The following is a 24,232-nucleotide window of genomic DNA, read 5'->3' as shown; positions in this document are numbered from 1 at the left end:
AATTTTGAGTTAATCGCGTGAGTTAACTGCGATTAATCAACAGCCCTAGAATAAATATTATGGTCTAGCTCAGGGGTGGCCAACCTGTGGCTCCGGAGCCACATGTGGCTCTTCAGAAGTTACTATGCGGCTCCTTGTACAGGTATCGACTCTGGGGCTGGAGCTACAGGTGCTAACTTTCCAGTGTGCCGGGGGGTGCTCACTGCTCAACCCCTGGCTCTGCCACAGGCCCTGCCCCCATTCCACCCCTTCCTGCCCCTGAGCCTGCAGAGCCCTCGCTCCTCCTCCCCCCCCCCGAGCCTCCTGCGCGCCACAAAACAGGTGATCGGGAGGGAGGAGGAGGCGCTGATCAGCAGGGCTGCCGGTGGGTGGGAGGCACTGGGAGCAGGGTGGGGGAGCTGTTGGGGGGGCTGCTGATGTATTACTGTGGCTCTTTGGCAATGTACATTTGTAAATTCTGGCTCCTTCTCGGGATCAGGTTGGCCACCCCGGTCTGGCTTGAGAACCAGTACTTTTTGGTGCTGTTTTGGAGTCTGCCTCTGAGTTTGTTTGACCTCGAATGGATCACTTAATTTTTCTATACCTAAATTTCCCCCCATCTGTAAAATGTGTATAATAATATTTACCTAATTTACAGGGAGTCTCAGAGGCCTCATTAATGTCTGTAAAGTATTTTGGGATCCTTGGCTAATAAACACTATGGAAATGACACATATAACTAAATGAGAGAGAGAAGATAGGGATTCTGATTTAATTTTAAAATGAGATTTTCATAAGTATTCAGTGTTGGCCTAAGTGCTCCCATTTAAGTTCAATGGGAGAAGAATTAGGCCAGTGCTGAATACTTCTGACAATCCCACTCTTAAAAAGGATCAATTTTTTCTTTCTGTTTACTGCTCATTACTGTTTAACCATAGTGGGAGCGACACAGATAAAATATTTGAGAAATGAAAGCTAAACACAAGCATTTAGGAGACCAAAATAGATCCAAAATTTTTAGCAACTTTATCAGGCAGGTACAAAACTTTTTTTTTTTTTTTTTTAACTTACTTTTACTAAGCTGAACATGTCAGTAAGGTCACACTCGCCCAGAATTTTTAGGATAACCTCATGCAGTGCCAGGCATCTTTACTTTTTAGTTACCAAAGCTTTACATTTTGATGTTGAAGAGACCACAGAAATGTTCCATAAACAGTGGTGGTAAAGATAGATAATTATGGGGTAAATGTCAGTAGTGGTTAACACCTCACTGCCACAGTATGTGCATTTCTGTTATGTAACTGTCAGGAATGAGTTTTATGTGCTCTGGGTCTCTTGTTTGATTATGTAAAGACAATTCAAGATTTTTCTGACATGTAAAGAAACAAAAATAGTGAAGGAAAGAGGAAATAAAGGAACAGGGAGCTATGGCACCATTAAAAAGGTGAATATTAATATCAGCCACATTTATAAGTTGTCATGACAGTACAGGCATCTAGAAAGTGCAGTACATTGATCTACACAGGCCAGGATTTAAAAAATCAATGACTGCTTAAGCTACTAAGTCATTTTCAGAGATGCTGAGAACCTGTAGCTCCCACTGATTTCAAAGGGACCTATTGGGTGCTCAGCACTTTAGAAAATCACACCACATATATATGTTCCTAAATACAGACTTAGGAGCCTATCTTTAGTCTCCAGTTTTTTAAAATCTCTGCCCCAGTATCCCTATGAGAATTCAGAAACAAAGTTAGTTTTGCACCCCTATTTAAACAAATTTGATGTAACAAAATTAATAGGAGCTTTTTTCCTTTTTTTTAATAAGAGAATTTAGGAGCGTCTAGTACTCCGCTCCACAGACATCCCTCCCATGCATAGCTACTACCATCAAGCTGCATTCAGAATGAGGTCTTAAATGGAAAACATAGATGATTTGATTCGGTAACACTGAGAAACTGTAAAAGGAAGAATGCTGTTTGCTTGTTTTGGACACCTAACACTAGTCGAGCTATAGAAAAAGAATGGGTATAAATTAATTATATTGTACAAGTTCCACTTGATAAAAATAATTGTTTGATAGCTCTTTCTTTAGATTATTAATGTCAATTTTGTTGTTTAGGTTTATTCATAATAAATTATACTCTTCTAGCTTTGTTAGAGCAGAGATAATTTAAAAACTATTATTAGCAATTTACAGTGCTGCTAGTATTTACTTTGTCTGTGTCCTTTCCAGATACACAGTCAGGTATGGATCTAAGTAATTCTCAGGAACAGTCAGTGGCTACAGGTACTGTACCCTTAAGCTTTCTCTCACCTTCCTCTTTAAAATCTTAGTTAATTTTAAATGGAATAAAAATGGAAGAATTGCACAATGTACTAGAACTAGATGATACATTACAAAACTTAAGATGGACATTACAGGTCAGAAAATTAAACTCTTGAGTTGAAGTAAATGCATAAGAGGGCAATAGAATTTTAGAAAATAGTGTGATAGACGAGAAATGAAAAGAATGTATGATTCAGAATTATCATTGCTCATGGACAAAAGAAAAGGTTTTAGAAACGAAGCTGGAGGTTTTGGTATCTGGTTAAGTGATAGTTGGGGCTTTTTCTGCCTGGGAGGCAATTTGGAATTGTGGGATAAGCACATTAATTGCTGTTTCTGCCAAAATGATCACCAGTGATGTAGTTAACAATTTTCCTATTTAAGGGTGTGATTTTTCCAAAAGCACGGATACAAATCCATTGGATTCAATGAGATTACTCGCATGGTTAAAGTTAAGCATGTGTTCAAGCACTTTGCTAGATGAGGGCCAGAGTTTTCAGCATCTTGCAGGATTGAGCCCCATATGAGCAAAGTACATCTTGTGAGCATTTTCTATGCTTTATTTAAAGTTCTTGTTTATTTATCTGCTAATTCATAAAATTAACTAATTTGCAATGGGTTTCCTAGTCATTAGGACACATTAGCAAGGTCCTACGGCATATTAAATATAATTACTTCAGTTTATATCTGTTTTAACCTGACTCAGAACAGCTCCAGAATATTTAAGTCTGAACAATAGATTAACACTCCTTTTAGATGTATATTCTATGGCATTGGTGATAGTTGCTGTTTTAGAAGGGTGTGTGGTTTTGGGGATCTGTTCCCAATTCTATCCGTGACTCAGTGAATGATCATAAGCAAATCACTGAGCTATGTTGCTCATCCATAAAATGGTGACTGACATGAGTGTTGTGAAAATTATTTTAAAGTTTGCAAAGTGCCTTGAGATAATCACATGGAAGATGCTATTGAAGGGTTACTTATTATCATTTAACATTTTCTTTTCTTCAGAAGGACAGGAAGTTTTGAAAGACTGTAATGTGAACAAATTCCAGGAGATGGAAAACATGGATAGTAGGGAAGATATGAAAGAGCACAGTCAACCTCATGAAGAAACAGGAGGTAAACAGGGGTTGCATGATGAAAACAATAGTTAAAGATCTTCTTCTTCCTTTGATTGTGTTATGTTCATGCCTAGAAGTTTTAATTAGGATCATGCTCCCATGTGCTACATGATATACAAACAGAGAAATATGAGTTTGAGGTCTGAACATTTTAACAGATTCCCAGGTGATATGGAGATTGGAGGAAGTACTACTATTTCCCATCAAACAATCTCCATGTGCAGATTGCACATAGGTCATTTATACAGGACCCATGAAACGTTCACTCTCAGATAAATGCTGTACATTTCAATCTTGGGTTTATGAATGAGTTTACAGATTAACTTTATTTATTATTTAGCAAGCTCTAATAGTGTGCTCAATGCTGTACAAAAGCTCAAGGAAAAATGGTCCCTGCCCCAAAGAACTTATAATGTATTACTTACACAGACATAACAGATCATACAGATATAGTAAGTAATAATATATCAGATACCAAAACTGTAGAAGAAGGGAGTGTTATGTAAGTCTGGGTGCAATTTTGTTTGGAGCCGTGACAGACTTTCAGATAATGAGAGGCAGTTTGGGTAATGCACCTCATGCAGAATCATTCACTCAAAGTTTTCTTGTTGAAAATCATACACTGAAATGTTTTGAAACAAGTAGTTTGTTTCAAATAAAACAATATATATGCTAGCAAGGCACTGTGCATCAATATCACTTCACCACTTTTATTAACTCAGAATATTTTCACAGCTTTCAGCTTCATTTTCTAAAGGAAAGGTAGATTATTCTATACTCCTGGAACAAGGGTGCACTGTAGAATCTTAAACTGCTGCACACAGTAATCTTTTCCCTGTAACTGCTCAGTGAGGAAAAAGCTGAGCAACTCTAGGTTTTTATTGACCATGAATTCAAACAATTTCTATATATCTCTCAAGGAAGATACAAATATTACACCCATGTGTACCTATTTTTAATTGAAAAGATATCCTATGTACATTTATATGTCTATTTAACTCTTTCTATCTAGAAACTGGTATGGCTTCTTCTCTGTAGTATCAAAGCACCTAATAGGCAAAAAAGATAAAAGATGCAGTCCTTGGATTCTTGGAAATCTTTCATGGTGTGGCCTTTAGGATTGCAACATTTGAGATAGGGGGCCTTGAAATAGGTCTCTGTATCTAGATGGTCATAAAGTGAAATCACAGCATTAATAAACATTCCAGCTACTCTGAGTAGAGCATGTTCATTTATGCCAGGTCTCAACCACAGACAGTGAAAAATACTGCTTGGCAGAGGATGTGGTAATATATACTGAGGAAAAGCCATGTGGTGTTTTAGCAGTTTCATATTGCCTCTCAAATATACCATGTCCATGAAAATACACTAGTATCAAGACAAATTATGTCTGTGGCTTCAGGTGGCAGTTTTCTGAATCAGGATTTACTTAAATCATGCCATTTTAAAAATTTTTTTCTCTGAATTGGTCACCTAAGTCAGGGATTCTCAAACTTCATTGCATTGCGACCCCCTTCTAACAACAAAAATTACTACACGACCCCAGGAGGGGTGAGCGAAGCCTGAGCCCACTCAAGCTCTGTTGCCCTACGTGTGCCAAAGCTGAAGACCAAGGGCTTCAGCCCCGGGCAGGGGGTCTTATAACCTGAGCCCCGCCGCCTAGGGCTAAAGCCCTGAGGCTTGGGCTTCGGCTCTGGACCCCAGCAAGTCTGAGCCAGCCCTGGTGACCCCATCAAAAAGGGGTCGAGACCCACTTTGGGGTCCTGACCCACAGTTTGAGAACCGCTGATCTAAATGACTAAAGTTAGATGTTATCTGCTTTTGCCATAACTTGGAAGTAACAGTTTTACTTCGGTCTAAAATGAACTTTCACATTTAGAACCTTTCAGTAATTAAAAATAAAACTGCTTTAACAAAATACAAAATGATATATCAAAGTAAATTTAGTGCTAAACTTGTGAATGAGGCAAATCCTCTAGTTCTCCACAAACTAGGTACAGCACAGGCAGCAGGAATAGAAAGTGCTTCCATACCACATCCTGCAAAAGTGTTCAGTTCTGCCAAAGAATGGGCTACTTAGGCTTTGGCCACACTTGAAAGTTATATTTGTATAACTACGTCAGTCAGGGTGTGAAAAAAAAACCTGACCAATGTAGTTATCTTGACATAACCTCCAGTGTAGATGCAGCTATATCAATGGAAGAGTGCTTCCATTAATGTAGCTAATGTTGTTTGGGGAGGTGGTGTTCCTACACTGGCAGAAAAACCACTTCTGTTAATGTATGCTGCGTTTACACTATGGGGTTATGCCAGCATAACATATGCAGACATAGTTGTGCCGGTATCATCTCCATAGTGTAGACATATCCTTAGAGACTGAGGACCAGATTTTCAAAGGTATTTAGTCACCTAAAGATGCATATAGATGCCTAATGGGATTTTTCAAAAGTGTGTAAGCAAGTTAGTTGCCTAACTTCCTTTGAAATCAATAGGATTTAAATGACAAAACTGCTTAGGTGCTTTAGAAGATCCCACTGGGCACCCCTTTGCATCTTTAGTCACATACATACCTTTGAAAATCTGGCCTGAACCTAAAACGTATCACCTGCCCAATATCCTGGCATCAGTCAGGACATTAGTAGTTACTTGACTGCCCCCTACTTTTAGCTCCTTCATGACATTTTTCCAGGCACTTCACCTACCTGCAATAGTATGAAAGAAAAGCTATATCCAAATATATTTTATGTGCAGAGAAGAGAACATTTATGTTGACCCTGCTCTTGTACATATTATTTTATATGGCAGCTGACCTGCTGCAACCCTCTTTTGTGCAATAACTTTTGTTCTTGAAAACAAAGGTTCTGTGAATTTTACACGTCAAAGATACTGTTATTAATAACAATACATCATCAATTCACTCTTCAATAAACTACCTCACCATTATAACATTCATCCTTCATGAAACAACCCAGAGTATAAACCCACTACAACACCACAATAATCCACTCCTCTATGAAGATCTTCAATGTACAAATAAAGAGATTTTGAGGAAATAGGAGAAGGATGTTTTTAATACATAAAAAGACATACCACAGCATCACAACATAAAATGACATTTACTACTTAAGAACATAACAGTGGCTACAATGGGTCAGACCAATTGTCCATCTAGCTCAGTGTCTTGTCTTCCACCAGTGGCCAGTGCAAGATGCTTCAGAGGGAATGAACAGAACAGGATAATTATCGAGTGATAGGGAATATATCGTCCAGTTGCTAGCAGTCAGAGGTTTAAGGACACCCACAGCGTGGGGTTGCATCCCTGACTATCTTGAGTAATAGACATTGATTAACCTATTCTCTATGAATTTACGTAGTTCTTTTGAACCAGTTATACTTTGGACCGTCACAACATCCCCTGGCAACGAGTTCCACAGGTTGACTATGTGTTGTGTGAAGAAGTACTTCTTTATGTTCGTTTTAAACCTGCTGCCTGGTAATTTCATTGGGTAACTCCTGGTTCTTGTGTTATGGGACCTCTGGTTCTTGTGTTTTGTGTTTGCTTCACATACAGTTCTGCACCATCAGTTTGATAGTCTATGCACAGAGTAGTTCTAATTTGTGCAGCATGCTGAGTGCAGGCTATGCTAACAGGCTCAAGAACAGTTGCTTGTGTGACTGTCTGTGCATGAACTTATACCAATCCAGCTGCCTTCGCATTCCATTGTTAATTAAAAACTTCACGTTTGCTTTCACATATGCTATACAAAATGTATTGGGTATGATAATTAGAACATTAGTCACTGAACAGTCATTGCAGGTCAACAACCATCTTCATTTTACTTCCAGTTACCTGGATGCACATTCCATCACCATGCTGCACCTGCTGGATTTATTACTGGATGTGCATCTTTTTGGGTTTGTTGTAACTATGAAAAGATTTATTAGCCATGGCAAAAATGGGTATGCAGAGTCATCCAGAATCACAGTGGTAACATGTCAGTGTTGTTAGTAGGAATACAGTTCCCCTTTCTCTGCTCGTCACAAGTCCGCTGTTTTTGAAAATTCTGGCATTATGCTCTTTGTCGGGCCACCTTGTGTACACATTCATGAACATCCCTTGATGATCCACCAAAGCTTTCATCACCCCTGCAGCTTTGAAGATTAAAAATAAATGTTTAAATGTAAAGAGTTTTAAATGGATTCAGTTAGTGTGAATCAAATGCTATGCTTGCCCTCATCCCCTTGTGGGTGGAGAAGGTCCTAGAGTAGCAAAGCTGACACAGTCCACTCTTCTGGGTGGTGATGCCATGGAGGAACTACACGGGGACCTCCACACCCCATGCAAACCACAGAACCCTGTTCCACAATGTCATGGAGCTTGACTTATCGCAGGATGGGGGAAGGAGGCTGGGGTTCTGGCATGTTCCAGGCCTAGGGAAGAGTTTAGTAGCAGAAAAGATGGTGCCACCATTGCGACTTTGGAAATGGAAGTGAGGAGTGCAGACTCAGGCTAAGCTGGGCTCTTTCCATCTTTTCATCATCACCAATCCTAAAAGTTATACAGGTCAAACCAGGCTTTGACGCCACCTGCGCAACCAGGGTTGTCCATATTCTGGCCCCTCATGTGGCCTTTTTACTCCGTTTGATCACGCACCCTGCAGCACATTCTGTATTGTCCTGCAAGTCTCCACAACATACCCTCCACTGACTTCCCATCATCAAACTTGTCCCCAAAAGACCAGGGTGGACAGTTTTTTTTCACAGGGAAGTCCAAAATCTCTTCCACATTGAAGCAGTGCTCTCATCCCTGTGGTCTGGTGCTTCACTATCAAGCTTAGCTCACCAAAGGCCTACCGAGAAGCCTCCTTTTCTATCTTGATGTTATACAGCCATGGACGCTCATGCCAGGTTTTGAGAAGAACTCAGTTCCACCAGCCTATGGTCATTGTCCATTCCCAAATGGTGTTCTCCAGCTGCTGAATGGCAGGCAGCCATCTATTTGGATGGCGATCAGGCATTTGATAGTTTAGTATTTTTTTTTCAATTAAAGATATCTCCAACCATAATAATTTTCCTTCATTACTGCTGTAAGCCAGCATTTTCCCTGTTTATATGATTAAATCATCCATACTTGGTAACAATGATCATTTCTTAGAGCTTGTTCACTTATTAATCTTGCATTATCAGCGGAGGTGGTTTCTATATAGAGTAATGGAGACGTGGTTTCAAGCTTTGTGCGAGGTGGGGACAACTGCAATCTGTATATTGTCCAACTCTGGACTGGTTTGGTAGAAGTTTTGGGCTAACTTTGCAGATGGTGAGATTGGGAAGCGTCAAGGAGACATTACAGAAAATTAATAATGGCAATAAATGAATTATGATATAATGTCAAAATATCTCATCAAAGCTAATATTCTTGTTGCATTTCCATATCCCTCTTCACTGTTCTCAGTGGAAAACAAGAAGCAGCATCCCAGGAACATTGCAAATCAGTTGTAAGAAAATCTGCAGTTGTAGCTAGCAATTTCAAATTTGTACAGTCCCTTGGCCAAACAAACACACACTGGGTGATATGATGCTCCCTCTGCCTGCATGCCGCATGCTCAAAACATGCCATAGAAAGGTTACACATGGTGAGTGAAATTCAGCCTTTCACACACACAGCCCAAGGAAATGAGCTTGACCTTAGTATGATCACTGAATATAGTGCAAGCAGTTAGACAGAGAACTGTAGTAGCAGGTTAATAAAAAGCTTGGTGAAGAACAAAAAGAACCCTTGCTGCCCCAAGGGAATTGAAGTTGTATGCTGTGGTGCACATGGTGTATGCCTGCCTGCAACTATGAAAAAAAGTGTTCCAATGGTGCTTCCTGTAACTAGTCAGAAAAGAGACAAGCAACGAGGCAGATATTGGGGGAAGGATTTAGACTTCCCTTTCCTTTTCATATCCCCCACCATGGTGGCCTTGAGTGGCGCACATGCTTAAGTGAAGAGTCCTTAATTTAAAAATTAAATTAAAAATATTTGTTTCCATGGGAGACACAGGTCAAGCACAAGTACTGTAATTAAAGTCTCAATTCCATCATTGGTTGAGGCAGACTACTTTTTCAGTGTTATGAATGTTAGCTAGCTTTCATGGTTGTGAAATAAAAAGAAATAGAAGCCACATTTGTGGTTTATGGATGCTAATTGCTGCTGCATTTAGGTGTGTGAAAGGGGGCGGTTAAAAGGCTGGAGTGAGACAGGAGAGGCTGACAAACCCTCGCTTAGGCGCTCACTGAGGTTCCAGTGGTGCTGTTTAGCACACGCACTTATCTGCTTGAAAAGGAAGTGCCGTTTTTTATCAGAATATTACATCTCCCAAGCCTAGATCGAGCCCTGCCGCTCATGGGACTCAGGGGTTATCTCACAACATCAGCAGTACTTTGCTGCAGAAGTTCATTTAACAGGGGATTTCTGTAATGTTAAAACCAGGCAAGGAGTCTGTACTGGTTAACTGTGTCAAGTCTGTGAGCTTTGATAGCTATGTCTGAACTGAAAGTCACATCTCCCTAATGTTATCAACAAAAGATTCACTCTACTTTGTTTTAATTCTGCAGTACTGTACTGTCAACAAAAAGCAATACTGCCAAACATTTTTAATGACATCAACAAAAATTAGTCAGTTTCATTACAACTTGTTTATGAATGACATACAGTTGCAGATTGTGTTGTGCTGGGCACTTATAACAGGGCCCAATGTAATTAGGAATTAGAGGTATGAAAACTCAGTAATCTTGATTGCCTTAGCCAGAAATGTGCAGTCATTTCCTTAGTCTGTTTAATCCATTATCCTTACCTAGGAAAAAAAGACTAAATTTCTTTTGAGGTATGTGACTATCTGTATCATATCTGGTCAGAGAAGGCAAGGCCAAGGAGGAAAAAGGTACTTACTATTATTCAATAGATTTTTAGTTCTCAAGGTCTGTACTCCCTTTCCTCTGTTCACACTGTATGTAACCCATAGATCCATACAATACAACTGTGAAATTAAAACCGGGACAATTATTTATTCTTTTTGTACTGAAATGAAATCTAGACCGGGGACCTATTTTTTCCCATGTGGTACACAACATATGAGAGGTGAAGATGAGAGAATGGCCCTGGAAATGAGATCACATGTCACATTAGACAAGAATCAGTTTACAGAAACATGGGCTAGTAGAGGATATCAATTAAGATAACTCGCACTTTATCCCCAGACCTATTTATGTGGCAAAAAAGGATGAGTTTAATAATGTTTGAGTCACTGGAAAGATGCTGGAATGCAGAAATTAACCCAGAGGCGGTCAAAGCTAGATTACAGTGCAAAAGTAATTAATGGATTATATTATCGCAACAAAGTAACTCTGGAGGGGAAGCTTTTGTGATCTAAAAATCTAGTTTCAAAACCTGGATTATCTAGAATTATACATTCAAATCCTGGTTTGGTTGACTCACCTTTCATTCTTCCAAAATAGATAATTGAGTTTCATGTGGTTTAATCTGTTTGGGTCTTTTGGGCAGTACCTTAAAAACCAAGGTCCTGTCTTCTCTGCATGTTCATTAAATTTCCACTGGTACTTTTCATAAGAGTAGGAATTTGCCTTGCTTTTTTGGGCCAAAATTTTCCCTTCCTTATGCACTATGGTGTACTGGCTGCTAAACTCCACACAAGAGTGATTCCTCAATCCTGTATATTGTGCATAATTTTGAAAACATTTTGGAATCAAATTTGCTATATAAATGTCAGTTAGTATTATCAGGTGCTATTGGAATAAAGGACATTTGAAAATCTATTTGAGAGTGATTAGCAAGATTGTACTTTAAACGGTTCAGGTTTTGAAATGCATTTTAAAAACCAGATGACCAAAGAAAGTCAAGCCTGACTGATCACATTAGTAATATGTCTCTTAATCTCATTCGATAGTGTTTAAAGGTTATACTATCAGAATTTAACATATAACCTCTTTCAGTCTGATTGTTATGTCCAGATGTTTTCTGATTCAACTGTCTTACTGAAGTGTGATTTAATGGTTGTGATTGTATCTGGCTTTCTGGACTTTAGGAATTGTAGTTTTACAAGTTGTGTTCTCTGACTCATGTTTTCTAAATAGTAACAGAAAAACTCAGAGTTTAATCTTTTTTTTTTTTTTTTTTTTAAAGTTCAGAAAATCAATGCCAGAAGATCTTGTAAATTAAGCAACATTGGCACAGACAGGACTTGAATGGGAGAGCTCAAGATAAAATTCAGGCAGTGCAGGTGATGAAGTAGGAAGTGGTGTTCTCTCTGAATCAATACTAAACTCTCATCCCCAAATAATGCCTGGTGTTCTAGTCACATTCCATCCAGGATGATTACAGTCCGCTTCCCTAAATGCCCACTGCAGCTTTAGTTGGATATAATATATAGTTGTTATCTTTCAGTCCAGAGTTGATAGCACTTAGCTTTGGACAATGTAATTCCTATATAGATAGTTCAATCAGTAACATTTTGTAAAGTGGTTTGGGATCTTTCTGAATGAAAGCACGATAAAGTGAAAGACCACTATTATAGGGCAGACAATTGATAATACACAAAAGCTAACAGACATTTAAAATATTTGGGCATAGGATCCTTCATGAAATTATAGGTCTCCACAGGGGAAAAAAAACAGAATGTTAGTCTTTGATGAAAAAGCTCTAAGAAGCTGAGGGTTAGGGTTAACTCTGAATTTCCTGGCTCACTTGAGTTTCCAGCATAATTCTTATGATTTATTTTGTGGTAATTAATTATATTTTAAGATACATCAGGTTCTATTTTGATTATAGGAGGACAGTTATTAAAAGGGGAATTGTTATAGATAGAAGTTAAATGTACAAACGCTTGGAAGAGTATTCCTGATTTTTCTATTTGAAGTGCTGTACTTCAGTCTGATTTGCTTCTATTTTTGTCTGAAGTCTGAATAAAAATAAAGAGACTAATTAGCATAAAACACGCATTCCACAGAGAGGAATTATGAAAGTTTCTCTCCTATTTTTAGAAGTGAAATTTCTACCAGGTGCACACTACATTGGCTCATTTAGATATCACCCTTGAAATGTGCTGTATACAGTGTATAAGTTAAACGGGTGTTTATTTCTTTATCACTAAAATGTAGACGGTGAATTATAGTACTAAGATTAAAGACACCTTGCAACAGGCAAAAATAATCTGACGGTAATAAAGGACAGTAGGGCCAGATACTCACTGAAGTCCAATGAAGCTTTGCTGAATTACACCAGATGAGGATCTGACCCATGGATTAAATAATTATTTTGATAAGACAAAATCTCAGGCACACTGGCTCAATGCTTGGAACACCTATGGAGAGTGAAGCAAAGTTGGCTTTGTGCTGCTCCACCCAGTCCCTGGTGCAATGTAGTGCAGCCCCAGCCTGCTGGTAAACACATTGTTTTGTAATGGGGCTAGAAGACCTACTGGGATTGCCAGAGTATAGTGAGTTCCAGCCATGTCTATTCCATCCCTAGGGCAGAAGGGGACATGGCTGGAGTCAACTGCTGGGGAATCATGAATTTTGAAGTTAAATGGACAATCAGGTGGAGAAATACAGAAAGGTTGTTCCAGACCATGTCAGAGCTGCAATGGAGAAGGGGTGGCTCAGAGGACTGGTATTAGGCAGTGAAACCTTTTACTTCTACTTGCCCGTTAATCCAGTCCAGATTAGTAGAGCTCATCTGATGGTTGTTCAGGGGACTATGAAATGACTTGAGAATATCCATTTCAGTGCCTAGCGGACAAATGATCTTATCACAAAAAACATCACCACAGTCATCATTAATTGGCCTTATCACCATTTTCAGCAGAGAAACCTCAAAGTCTGACTGGGCCAGGAGGACTTGAATTCCATTCTCATCCTTACAGTTGATACCTGCAGCCACATTGACATAATGGTGTGAAGGAAAGTTCCTCTGTGTCTGTTTGTGTTGTCCCTGTCCTGTGGGTAAGGCCAGGCATAACTGTGTTGGTCAGAGATATGATGAGGTGTGATTTGTGACCAACTAGCTGTGTCCTCAAAATCCCTTAGATGCAGTAATATCAGCAAAAGCGTAGTTTTACTGGTAAAAGCTGCATCCACACTAGGAGTGCTTTACCAGTATATGTATTTTTTAAATGGACACCTTACCGTAAATGCTCAATTATTGAGGGACAATCTACACTCATTCCTATATTTGCTGTCTACAACCAGCTCACTGTACAACTTTTCATGAGTGATGTACTCAAATACTTGGATGCTAATATTTAAACTGTATTGTTAAATTTTTTCACCTAAATTTGGGTTATTGCTGATTATGCACTATAGGTATCTTATGACTTTTAAACAAACATTGTATTAGTGGATAATCTATGCACTATACCCAGATGTACAGACACTCTTTTCTTAACCTGTGTATTATATAATTTTTAACATTAACTTTAATAAAAATTTTATATCTATACTGGCAAAGTGCTTGTAGTTTAGACCTGGCCTAAATTGCAAGCTGCCTGCCTGGCACCTTTCTCCAGTACTAAATATACTGAAAAATATTTTTGTAATCGTTATTGAAATTTTTAATGAACATGTAATTTAACACTTTTGTGAATCTTAAGAAAACATGGAAAGGAAAGAAAAGAAGTAATTTATCTAAGGTTTTGTAATTGGATGAACTGTGTGCATCTCCTCAAATATTTGATTATGGATTTTTCTTCTTTGTTTACCCTTTCACTTGACAGGATTGAAAATGGTTGCCATGTTATAGAATTACAGTATGTACACATTGCGTTATGTTCATTGCGTAGTGATTGCTGAGTTTTTCATAGACATTCAGGATTGTGAATTCTCTTTAATATGTAAACTCTTATGACTTCTTCAGTTTTGTGGTATGCAACTGTGTTATTTTGCCAGCATAGGCTAGAAAATCTCACTTTCTGTGAGATGGCAAAGAGTAGTTTTAGTACCTCACAATTCTCTCTTGTACTCACAATTCTAGGAACAGTTTGTGGGGACATTTGCATACTGTATGTAACAATTCATCAGTTAATATCAGTCAGGTACAGGTAGTCACAAAACATTCTAATCCTTCTAGAGAGAGAGAGAGAGAGAGAGAGAGAGAGACTTGTTTTTGTTCTTTAGTGCTCCAAGCTTCTAAATCCTATGAACAGCTGTCAAAATCTGGTAAACTATCTAGATGCTTTCACAATTTGTTTAATTGGATAGTTAGGAAATGGCATACAAGAAAAGCTTTTTCTTTTCTTTTCTTTTTTTTTTTTTTAAGTCTGGCTGAACATCTGTAGCATTAGGGGACTCATTATCTCAGAATTGGCATAGCAAATCAGTAGCATCATTAAAACGCCACATTAAGATGATTAAGTTTCTTTTGTTATCCATTTGACTTTTTGCATGTGTCGAGGATTTCATTATTATGACCCCACTCCTCGTACAATACTTGAGCAACATCACCCTGTTGTGCTGTTGCCTTTAATGGCTTCTGATTCTTAATCTTTCTGTCTTCTGTAACTTCAGTAACAAACTTTGCTCAGTAACAGCACAAAACTCACATTCTTTTCCCTGTGTTTGATGTCAAGGAATTGGATTAAGAATGGCAATTGAAGGCTGTTCCCCTGAGAATTCCTCTTAGAGAGTATAGTCAAGACAACACACTTGTTTTTCTTAATTATTTGCTGTTGTTGACTGTGTATTATTATTCTTGAATTTACAGAGCATACATATGCAGAGTTTCTGTGGTGACTCAGTCTGATGTTGCCATCACAGCTTTATATTTTGGATCTTTTCCAGAACCCTTTGTTTTTACAGTGTTTCAGGTGAAACAAAAATATTACTCTGGAGTATGTCTTTCATCTCATGATCATCACCCCAGGAAATGAAACCATGTGCATCAGCCCTAATGTATCACACCACCACTTTGTTGTGTAAAATCTACCAGATCCTTTCTGCTGTGTGTATTGTCTTCAGGAAGGCCCCAAAAAGTAGTTACCCAGGCCAGGACAGATTAATTAATTCTTCTCTATTAACCTCTTCTCTTTCCTGAACACGTAAGGGACAATAATTCTTATACACAAGAGGCAATAATTCTTATCTTTTTAACCAAGTGGTTCCTATATGTACTTCAATGAGCCCTTTAAGAATATCCTCATCTTTCCTCACTTTAATTCTCCTCCACAATTCTGTGCGTTCTCCTTTTGGCTGAGGAGGACTAGACTGGGTACTCTCCAAACCTGTCAAAATCTCTCTTTATGCAACATGAAGCATTCCCACCCAACCATTAGTGTTATGATTCCATAGGGCTCCCTATGCCTGCTAGCTTGCAAAGCAAAAAGGCCTGGACTAGAAATTGAATTTGTCTCCTGCATGGCAGTGCAGACCTCTACTACCACTTGATCAATTATTGATTTACTTTTCCTAGGCCATTTCTTTTCTTTTCCTTGGGAAAATGGCATAAATATTGCCACTTGTTCCCTTCGCCTATCACAAGCACACTGAGGTACTTTGGTAGCACTACTTTCCCCTTAATTATGGCCAACATCTTAAGGTAATATTTCTATACCAACATTCACTCAAAATGAAATAACTCTTCCCTAATAGGTTCTGCTTTCTGCTATCTTTTAGTTGTCAGTAGCTGCAGTTTTCCGTTGAGGTTCTTTTAACGCCTACATGCAAACTGAAAAGCACTCAAGCTTTGGTGGGATATCACCGACAGCTGGAGTGGTAGTGATGATTTAGGGGGGAGGGCCTTGATCAGAACTCAGGTGCATCCTTCTCATTTATCATCAGAAAACAAAAACATTGCAAACAGTGTGCAATAAGGAAAAAGCAAAACACAGTTATTTTCCATGGTGGAACCATGAAATACAGCCCAAACTATATCAGTCTACTTCATCTGTCCCAGTGGAAATCAGGGACAAAACACATGTATATTATTCACGAACATTGGTATATTTCTCTAAAGAGTAAAAAGATGTGAACCATGAACTTGTGGTGGGAAACATAAAGGATAAAACTATAGAGAAGTCTTCTACATCAGAGGTTAAGACCAGCCTGTTCCCCTAAGCAGCTGCATTTAATACAGATGACAGGTAAAACATTAATTAGTAAGTGGAAATTTAAACGTATTTCTGAAGGTATCAGCAAGGTGCAGCTGCAATGTGCACTTTCTTTTAACACATTGTGCAGGACCTGATGAATTATTTTGTAAGGATTGCCCTCTTTTATTAAAAAATAAATCTGTGTGGAAAAGAGTTTTGTTTAACATTCCCCCCAACAACTAGCAGTCAGTATTGTGCAAAGTTATACAACTAGAGGCTACACTAACTTTTGCTTGAGCCCTGTCTGCTCTGGAGAATCCCCTATTTGGGGGCATGGGAATGGGCAGCAATAGTTTCAAGCAGGGAAACGCTGTCAGTGTTGTTTGAGCATTCGTGAGCTACATACATACAAAAGCTTATGCTCAAATAAATTTGTTATTCTCTAAGGTGCCACTAGTATTCCTTTTCTTTTTGCGGATACAGATTAACATGGCTGCTACTCTGAAAGCTGTCCATGTTGTGACTCCAAAGGAGATGCACTGTCCAGGAGGTAGATAGGGAGGCAGGGTTACTCCTGAAACAGATAAGGAGAAATAAGGTACCTGTGTAGATTAACCTCTGGTGGACCATTACCCAAGACCGGTCTGGATCCTTGGGTGATCTGTGGGCTCTGAGTGCCAACCTCCCTGCTCACAGAGAGGAAAGGGGAAAGAAACACACTTCCTTCTGACAGAATCATCTAAGGGAAAAACTGAGGGAGACCTCCTGGAATTTTCCTCACCACCAGGACCCTCACAGCCACTTGCTCCCCCCCTCATCCCCACAACTTTAAGCCAGAAGTAAGGCCACAGGCAGAAAATTGCACCCTAGTGAGAAAGGGTTATATTCTTAGACAAAAGCATACTTGGTGCCCATATAAATGCCTGAGCTCACTGCAAGTATTCAGGACAAAGGAGTATTTTTCTTCCATACTTCAGCTGAGAAGTTTGACTTCATGAAAGGGTTTATTGCTTGGTTTTTATTTTTTCACTTTTTTTTATGCTGTCACTTCATTTTCACTGGCACCAATTGTTTATTCTCTGCATTTGATGTGGTTTCTTTATCAGATCCAGAGATAATGCAGTTTTGATAGTCCATGTTCTATACATTAGAGAAAGGGCAAGCACCTTGCTTAGCAGGAAGGCCATATTTAACTGTCTAACCCTCATTTCTGGAAAGGAGCAGGTGGCCAGGAGTGCAATACTTTCAAACAGGAAATTATATATTTTATCTCTAAGAGAATGGTCAGTCTCCTCATGTTTTTACTCCTGGAGCATTGTCTCCTGAGTGAGGGGTTATTATTTGCAAATGGCTAGCTACTTGCACCATTGTCCCATCTTGCCAGTAGGGTCATTTTCTAACCAAAACCTAAGAGGTTGTCTTCATTAGCCACCCAGAAAAAATGGGAACTCAAAGGACCAGGAGCCTATCCAGGGACATTTAGGAGAAGGAGGCCAAGTATGGCCTACCAATAGGGCAGGATGCTGATAATCAGGGCTACCTGAATTATTTGTCAGACACGTGCTATGTGACTGTGAGCAAATATCCTGGGGAGGAATTTGACCCCTGAGTTCTCTTTGCAATTTTAATGGAAATTAATGGATGCTTCTAAAAGCTTTTGAGATCCTTGGATAGAAGTTGCTGTTTGAAGTGATAATTAGTGAAAATCCTGATGAGGATTGTTGAGAAGAATTAAATTAAAAGGGTCTCTCCTCACACTACAATATAGGAACAGCAGAATTAAATACTGGATCACACCTGTGGTCCATCTAGTCAAGTGGCAAGCACCAAATGCTTCAGAGGAAGGGACAAGAATCCCCTGCATTCTTGGCCTCAAGGACAGACAACCTGAGGCAATAATCTCTATAGTCTAATTATGTATTATGTGAACAAATATTTTCTTTTATATATCGTACAGTATATATAACATAATAATTTGATATATGGTGTATTATATATTTATATAACATAGACGCAAAATATCCCCAAAATATAATTAATATGTATAATTTTTATAATAATTATTTCTTTGAGATTATCACTATAAATGCAAGATCCATGAGGACTGATGTCTTAACTGTATTTCATTATTTTTGTGGATTTACGTCAAACATGCAGAGTTATTTTAAACATTTTTATATTAAATTAGCTGATGTGGATTTGTTTTAGAGAGACATTATAGCTTCTAACATAATTTTTGATTTTGTGCTTTATTGTTCACCTGCAGATGACTTGGTTAAAGTGAAGGGTGAATACAATGAAAGAGAAGAGAGTGCTTTGAATTCAGAGCCTATGGAAAATACAGAAGAATCTGAAATACCTTACAGCTATCCAAGAGAATATAATGAATACGAGAGCATTAAACTGGAGAGACATTCTGGTTCATATGACAACATCAGGCCAACTAGTGGAAAGATGAACTGCGATGTCTGTGGATTAGCCTGCATTAGCCTCAATGTCTTGATGGTTCACAAGCGTAGCCACACTGGTAAATATCCCTATATTATCCTTAAAAGAGCTACATTTTGATAGCATATGATTTGAGTGTGGTCTAGTGATTAAAAGGGTAGCAGGAATCACAGCTCTTTGTTCTGTTCCTGAACCTGCAAATATGACCTTGGGCAAGTCACTTAATCTTTCTGTGCCTCTCTTTACCCATCTGCCTAATGAGTACAATAATATTTACATATCTCATCAGGGTTGAATGTTTGTAAAAGCATGTTTGTGAAGTGTTTTGAGAATTTTGGATGAAAGGCACTAGTACTTCGTCATGTAAATACTTAGTCAGTCAAAAACCAGGAGTCAAGCTGTTTTGCTGGTTGCTGCATCTTGCTTGTATGTCATGCTTCTCTTTGTACCATACCTTAACACAAAGTCACTATCATATTAGGTACAGACTGGGAAGAATTAAAAAGGTTTTTTTCCCCTGAAAATTCTCAACATATTAGAATCAACTTCCTCAAGAACATTTATTTCCAGTCCACAGAAAAACTATACATTTGGAATATTTCTCATAAACGGACACATTGTGCCAAATTCACAAGTAACTTCCACTGAGGTTAACAGGAGTGGTGTGTGTGTCCCAGGACAGAATTTGATCCAGTATCTCATTCTTTACTCCTCCAAAAAGGAAAGGGTGAGGGGCTGGAGGTGATATCCATATAAATATTAAATGTCCTTTTTTTTGTATGTCATTTTAAGGTGAACGGCCATTCCAGTGTAATCAGTGCGGAGCTTCCTTTACTCAGAAGGGTAACCTCCTCCGCCACATTAAACTACATACAGGGGAAAAACCTTTTAAATGTCATCTTTGCAGCTATGCCTGCCAAAGGAGAGATGCACTAACTGGTCACTTAAGGACACATTCTGGTAAGTGCCTACAGAGACACTTAGGTGTTGTAAATGTGTGTCACTAGGACATCAGTTGTGGAAAATAGAAAGGGTTAATCCATAAGGTTTAATCTGGCAGTTGGATTCTGGAGACCTAACAATTAGCAATGACCCCCTAGTTCTATATATGGTATATTCCACCTAGGGGCTCAGTTCTGCTCTTTGCTGCATGGATGTGTTAGTGAGGGAAAAGGCTGTAGGAAGCCTTATTTTCAGGAGAGAGTACTATGAGAGAGACCCAGCTACTCCACTTGTTTGTACTGCATAACATCTAGGTATGGCCTCTCAATTAGGAGATGTGGCCATGCCATCAGACCCTCAGTTTTTATAGTTGCAGTGAACTATACTCCACTAGGGCTTTCTCTCATTCTTGTCTATTAGAGCTATCCTATCCTGTATCATCAGAATGGCCCCAGGAGAATACCCAGGGCTGGTGTCACTCAACTACCAAATAATACTTGCCCTTTTTAGTGCCTTTCATCTGAATATCTTAAAGAGTTTAACAAATGTTCATTAATTTTTTCAATATCCCATTAGTATATTATATCCCTCTTACAGATTTGGAAATGGAGGCACAAAACTGGGGGTGACTTGTCCCAACACTGCAAGTCACTCAGAAACCTAGGAATAGAACCCATACGTTCTAATTCCTAGTCCTGCTCTTTAACAATCAGATCACACTTACTCCTTTTTATTTTTATATGTCCTTAATGTATTACATAGAGGTTTAGAAAAAAAGGATTTTGAATGACAGATACTATCTATGTACTACCATATGCAGAAAAAAAGTTTAACCGTACAAAGAATCAAATAGACTAACACGGCTGCTACTCTGAAAGTTAAAAATGAGATTATCTTACATGGATAAACAAGATTCTGATTTGACTTTGCCCAGATCAACAAAACTACATGTCCCCATCAGGACTCACATAAAAACATCTTGTGTCAAACACATCTTAATCAACAATGCAGCAACCCTCTTTGGCACAGCCGCCAAACAATATGTGAACTAATAACCTTACAATCGGAAGCTGTTTGTGATTAAAGTTGTTCTGAGAAGCCTGTTAGTGATTAATTAAAAGATGTTAAAATCTTTAAATACATAAACAAAGGTCCTAACTATACTGGGGGTTTTTGGGGGGGGGGAACGGGGGGAAGTTGTACTGGTATAGAGTGCAAACCCCCAATATATATGTGTTGTACTGATTTCAAGAAGGGGTTTGCACCTATGTGCCTTTAGAACTTGTCTACACATAGAGTGGCACTAGTTTAACTTAAGGGGCATTTTAGACTAATTCAATTAAAGCAGTGTAAAGGCTGTATGGACACTTTTATTTCAGTTAAAACCAGGTTTATTTCAGTTTATTTTAAATTGATTAGGAACATGTTTAACCTACATTGAAATAAGCCACTCTGAAACTGAAATAAGAGCATCCACACAAGGGCTTCCACTGTTTTAACTAAACCTGTTTAAGTAAATCAGTACAAGATTGTGTGTAGACAGGGCCTCACCCCTATAAATTACCAGGTTAAGTAACAATGGTGCAAGTCCCATTTCACACAAGTGTAGTGTCTCTACGTTAGGGGGTTATGCTAAGAGAAGCTAGTGCTTAGAGTGGGGTACTAGGAATCAGAGCTCCTAGGTTTTGTTCCTGATTCTGCAAATGTGGGGGCTAACTTATGAAACTCTGATCCTAAGAGCCCTGCCTCCTACAATCTTAGGATATGAAATGCATTAAGGATAACTGAACAGTTCTGACATGCTAAGGATGAACAAAGGGAGACTCTTTATTCTTCCAAGAGGGAGAAGATAATTTCTGATTAGATCTTTTAAAAGCGACATGCTAATTAAATGATGATAATTTACATTAGTGATGTTAGCATGGTATCAACAGATATGTATCTATTGCATATTTATTTTATATTCTACCAGGAAAAATCTGCCATGCAAAGTGCTGTATTCATTTTGTTAAAACTGTGCCTAGTTAGAAAATCTCAGGCATATTTTAGCAATTATTTATAAATTTACTAACATAAAATTACTATCCTAGGGTGACAGGTTTCAGAGTAGCCGGCATGTTAGTCTGTATTCGCAAAAAGAAAAGGAGTACTTGTGGCACCTAGAGACTAACAAATTTATTTGAGCATAAGCTTTCGTGAGCTACAGCTCACTTCATCGGATGAATTTATATCCCATACACCACAGATTTGATTGATCTGCAGAGTTTGGGTGAGAACAGAATCTGGACACTGACCTGTAAGCAGTCTGCAGGGTTCCAGTACAGCCCCTCTGCAGTCATGATATCAGATTGGGATATATGAATCTGTGCAAATCCAGGTCCAGTAACCCCTTTGGTCTTCCCCTGTTGGCCCATTATTTTCCAGCCTACTTGACACAAATTTCAGCTGCATGCAGTGCAGAAGCTCTCTGACAGATATTCCATCACTGTAGTAGGGCAGTGCTGGACTTAAGTAAGGAAGAGGGCCATGTATGGACCCTTCATACCAGGGTGAATTTCACCCTTAGTTAACCTTGATTTCATAGTAATAATAATAATTAATAATAATAATAATAGTTATCAATTATATATAAATTTAAGGCATTCCCCAAGTGTTAAATTGAGAGTTATCAGTAATTATGTGCTCATATGCCAGGAAGGCATCATCAGTCTCATGTGGTTATTTTATCCTGCCATCTTTTCTTTCTAGTGGAGAAGCCCTACAAATGTGAGTTTTGTGGAAGGAGTTACAAGCAGAGAAGCTCATTAGAGGAGCATAAAGAGCGCTGTCGTACTTACTTGCAGAGCACTGGCATGTGTGAGGCTGGTAAGTTTATCAGATTACAGTGCTTGTCTTTGTATGTTACAGTGCCTTTAAAAGGGCATCTGGCAAACTGTTAATTTGCAGCCTGAAAACAGTTTTCACTACAATCATTTGCAGTAACCTAAGGGGCTGCAGATCTCATAAAAAGGTCTAGTTTAATGCATCCCTCAGGCAGCTAGTTAAAGAATGCTTTTATTTTAATTACTTTTTTATTTCACTGTTACTTTCAATAAAACATCCAGAATTCTTCATACACAGCATTTCTGTAGGTGACACCCACATTAAATTAAATTAGTCCTACACTAGTACTATTATGTGGTTTATTTCACTGGATGAGTTGCTGCTGGTATTTCATTACAGCAATTGTTTGCATGTGTTAGTCCATTCAGAACTATTTTTCAGTAGATTAATATTTGCTGATACCATCATAATCAGTTAGAATTTGTAAGTGTTTCAAACTGCAAAAGTATGGGGCTAGGGGATGGAAATGGGGTGGGGATCCTGACACTCTTGATGGACCAGCCTCTAATGTAGAGAGAAGTTTCGATGGGAAATATTTAATAATAAACAAGGAGATAGAAATATGCATATTTATGTGAACAGAAAGAATCCATGTTCCATTTGCCCACTTTAAGGGCACGCTGAAGGGGGCCCATATGTTATACTTGGCTTTTGAAGGGAAATGGGAAAATTGAGGTATAGGCAAAGGCAATGGGTATTATTATTTGATTATGAGTTGCTACTTGGAGAAGAGGTCAACTGATTGAGCTTAGTTTTGTAATTTTAAATAAGTGACACAGCATTCAGAGCCAGAGTAGAGGTTCTTTTTATTGTTCTAAATTGAAACAAAATAAAAATAACTGTCATGTGTATATTGTGATAGTGGCTAAGTAGTTTAATGATTAAACACAACCTTTTGTGAATGCAGGCAAACTAATTTTACATTCATGTAGTCTATATTGGTCAGCGACTTGAATTCCTTTAGTTATTCTGAAGCGAAGTTTTGTCACCTGATTTAAAAGTTAATTTCCAATAATAGTTTGGAACTTCTGTTTTCCTTTTCATTAATCCAATACTGGATTTCAGAAAATATTTCAGTGGCAAAAGTAACAACAATAATACTCTCCCTTTTCATAGCTATTTTCATCAGAGAATTTCAAAACATAAAATAAATTAAGCCTCACAACATCCCTATGAGGTAGGAAATATATAATTATCCCCATTTTACACAGGCATAGAGAGGTTGTGACTTGCTGAAAGTTTACAGAATTAGTCAGTAGCAGATATGAGTCTAAAACTCATATTTCATGGTAAATAGGCCTAATGGCCTGTGATGGGATGTTAGATGGGGTGGGATCTGAGTTACCCAGGAAAGAATTTTCTGTAGTATCTGGCTGGTGAATCTTGCCCATATGCTCAGGGTTTAGCTGATCGTCATATTTGGGGTCGGGAAGGAATTTTCCTCCAGGGCA

General features: G+C 38.5%; 1 protein-coding gene across 1 annotated transcript in view; it reads left to right on the top strand.

Moving 5' to 3' along the window:
* IKZF3 (IKAROS family zinc finger 3) overlaps window positions 1–24,232 on the top strand; it is a 48,557-nt gene that overhangs the window by 8,733 nt on the left and 15,592 nt on the right. Inside the window, exons 2-6 of the mRNA XM_074940490.1 lie at window positions 2,213–2,266; window positions 3,317–3,427; window positions 18,775–19,035; window positions 19,749–19,916; window positions 22,647–22,763. Of these exons, the coding sequence (XP_074796591.1) occupies window positions 2,213–2,266; window positions 3,317–3,427; window positions 18,775–19,035; window positions 19,749–19,916; window positions 22,647–22,763 (711 nt within the window). The remainder of the gene's footprint in view (window positions 1–2,212; window positions 2,267–3,316; window positions 3,428–18,774; window positions 19,036–19,748; window positions 19,917–22,646; window positions 22,764–24,232) is intronic.

This window comes from Natator depressus, chromosome 27 (genome assembly GCF_965152275.1).
Source record: "Natator depressus isolate rNatDep1 chromosome 27, rNatDep2.hap1, whole genome shotgun sequence".
Taxonomy (NCBI): Eukaryota; Metazoa; Chordata; order Testudines; family Cheloniidae; genus Natator; species Natator depressus.
Note: the sequence above shows the minus strand (reverse complement) of the source record. Positions and strands in the feature narration are given on the sequence as shown.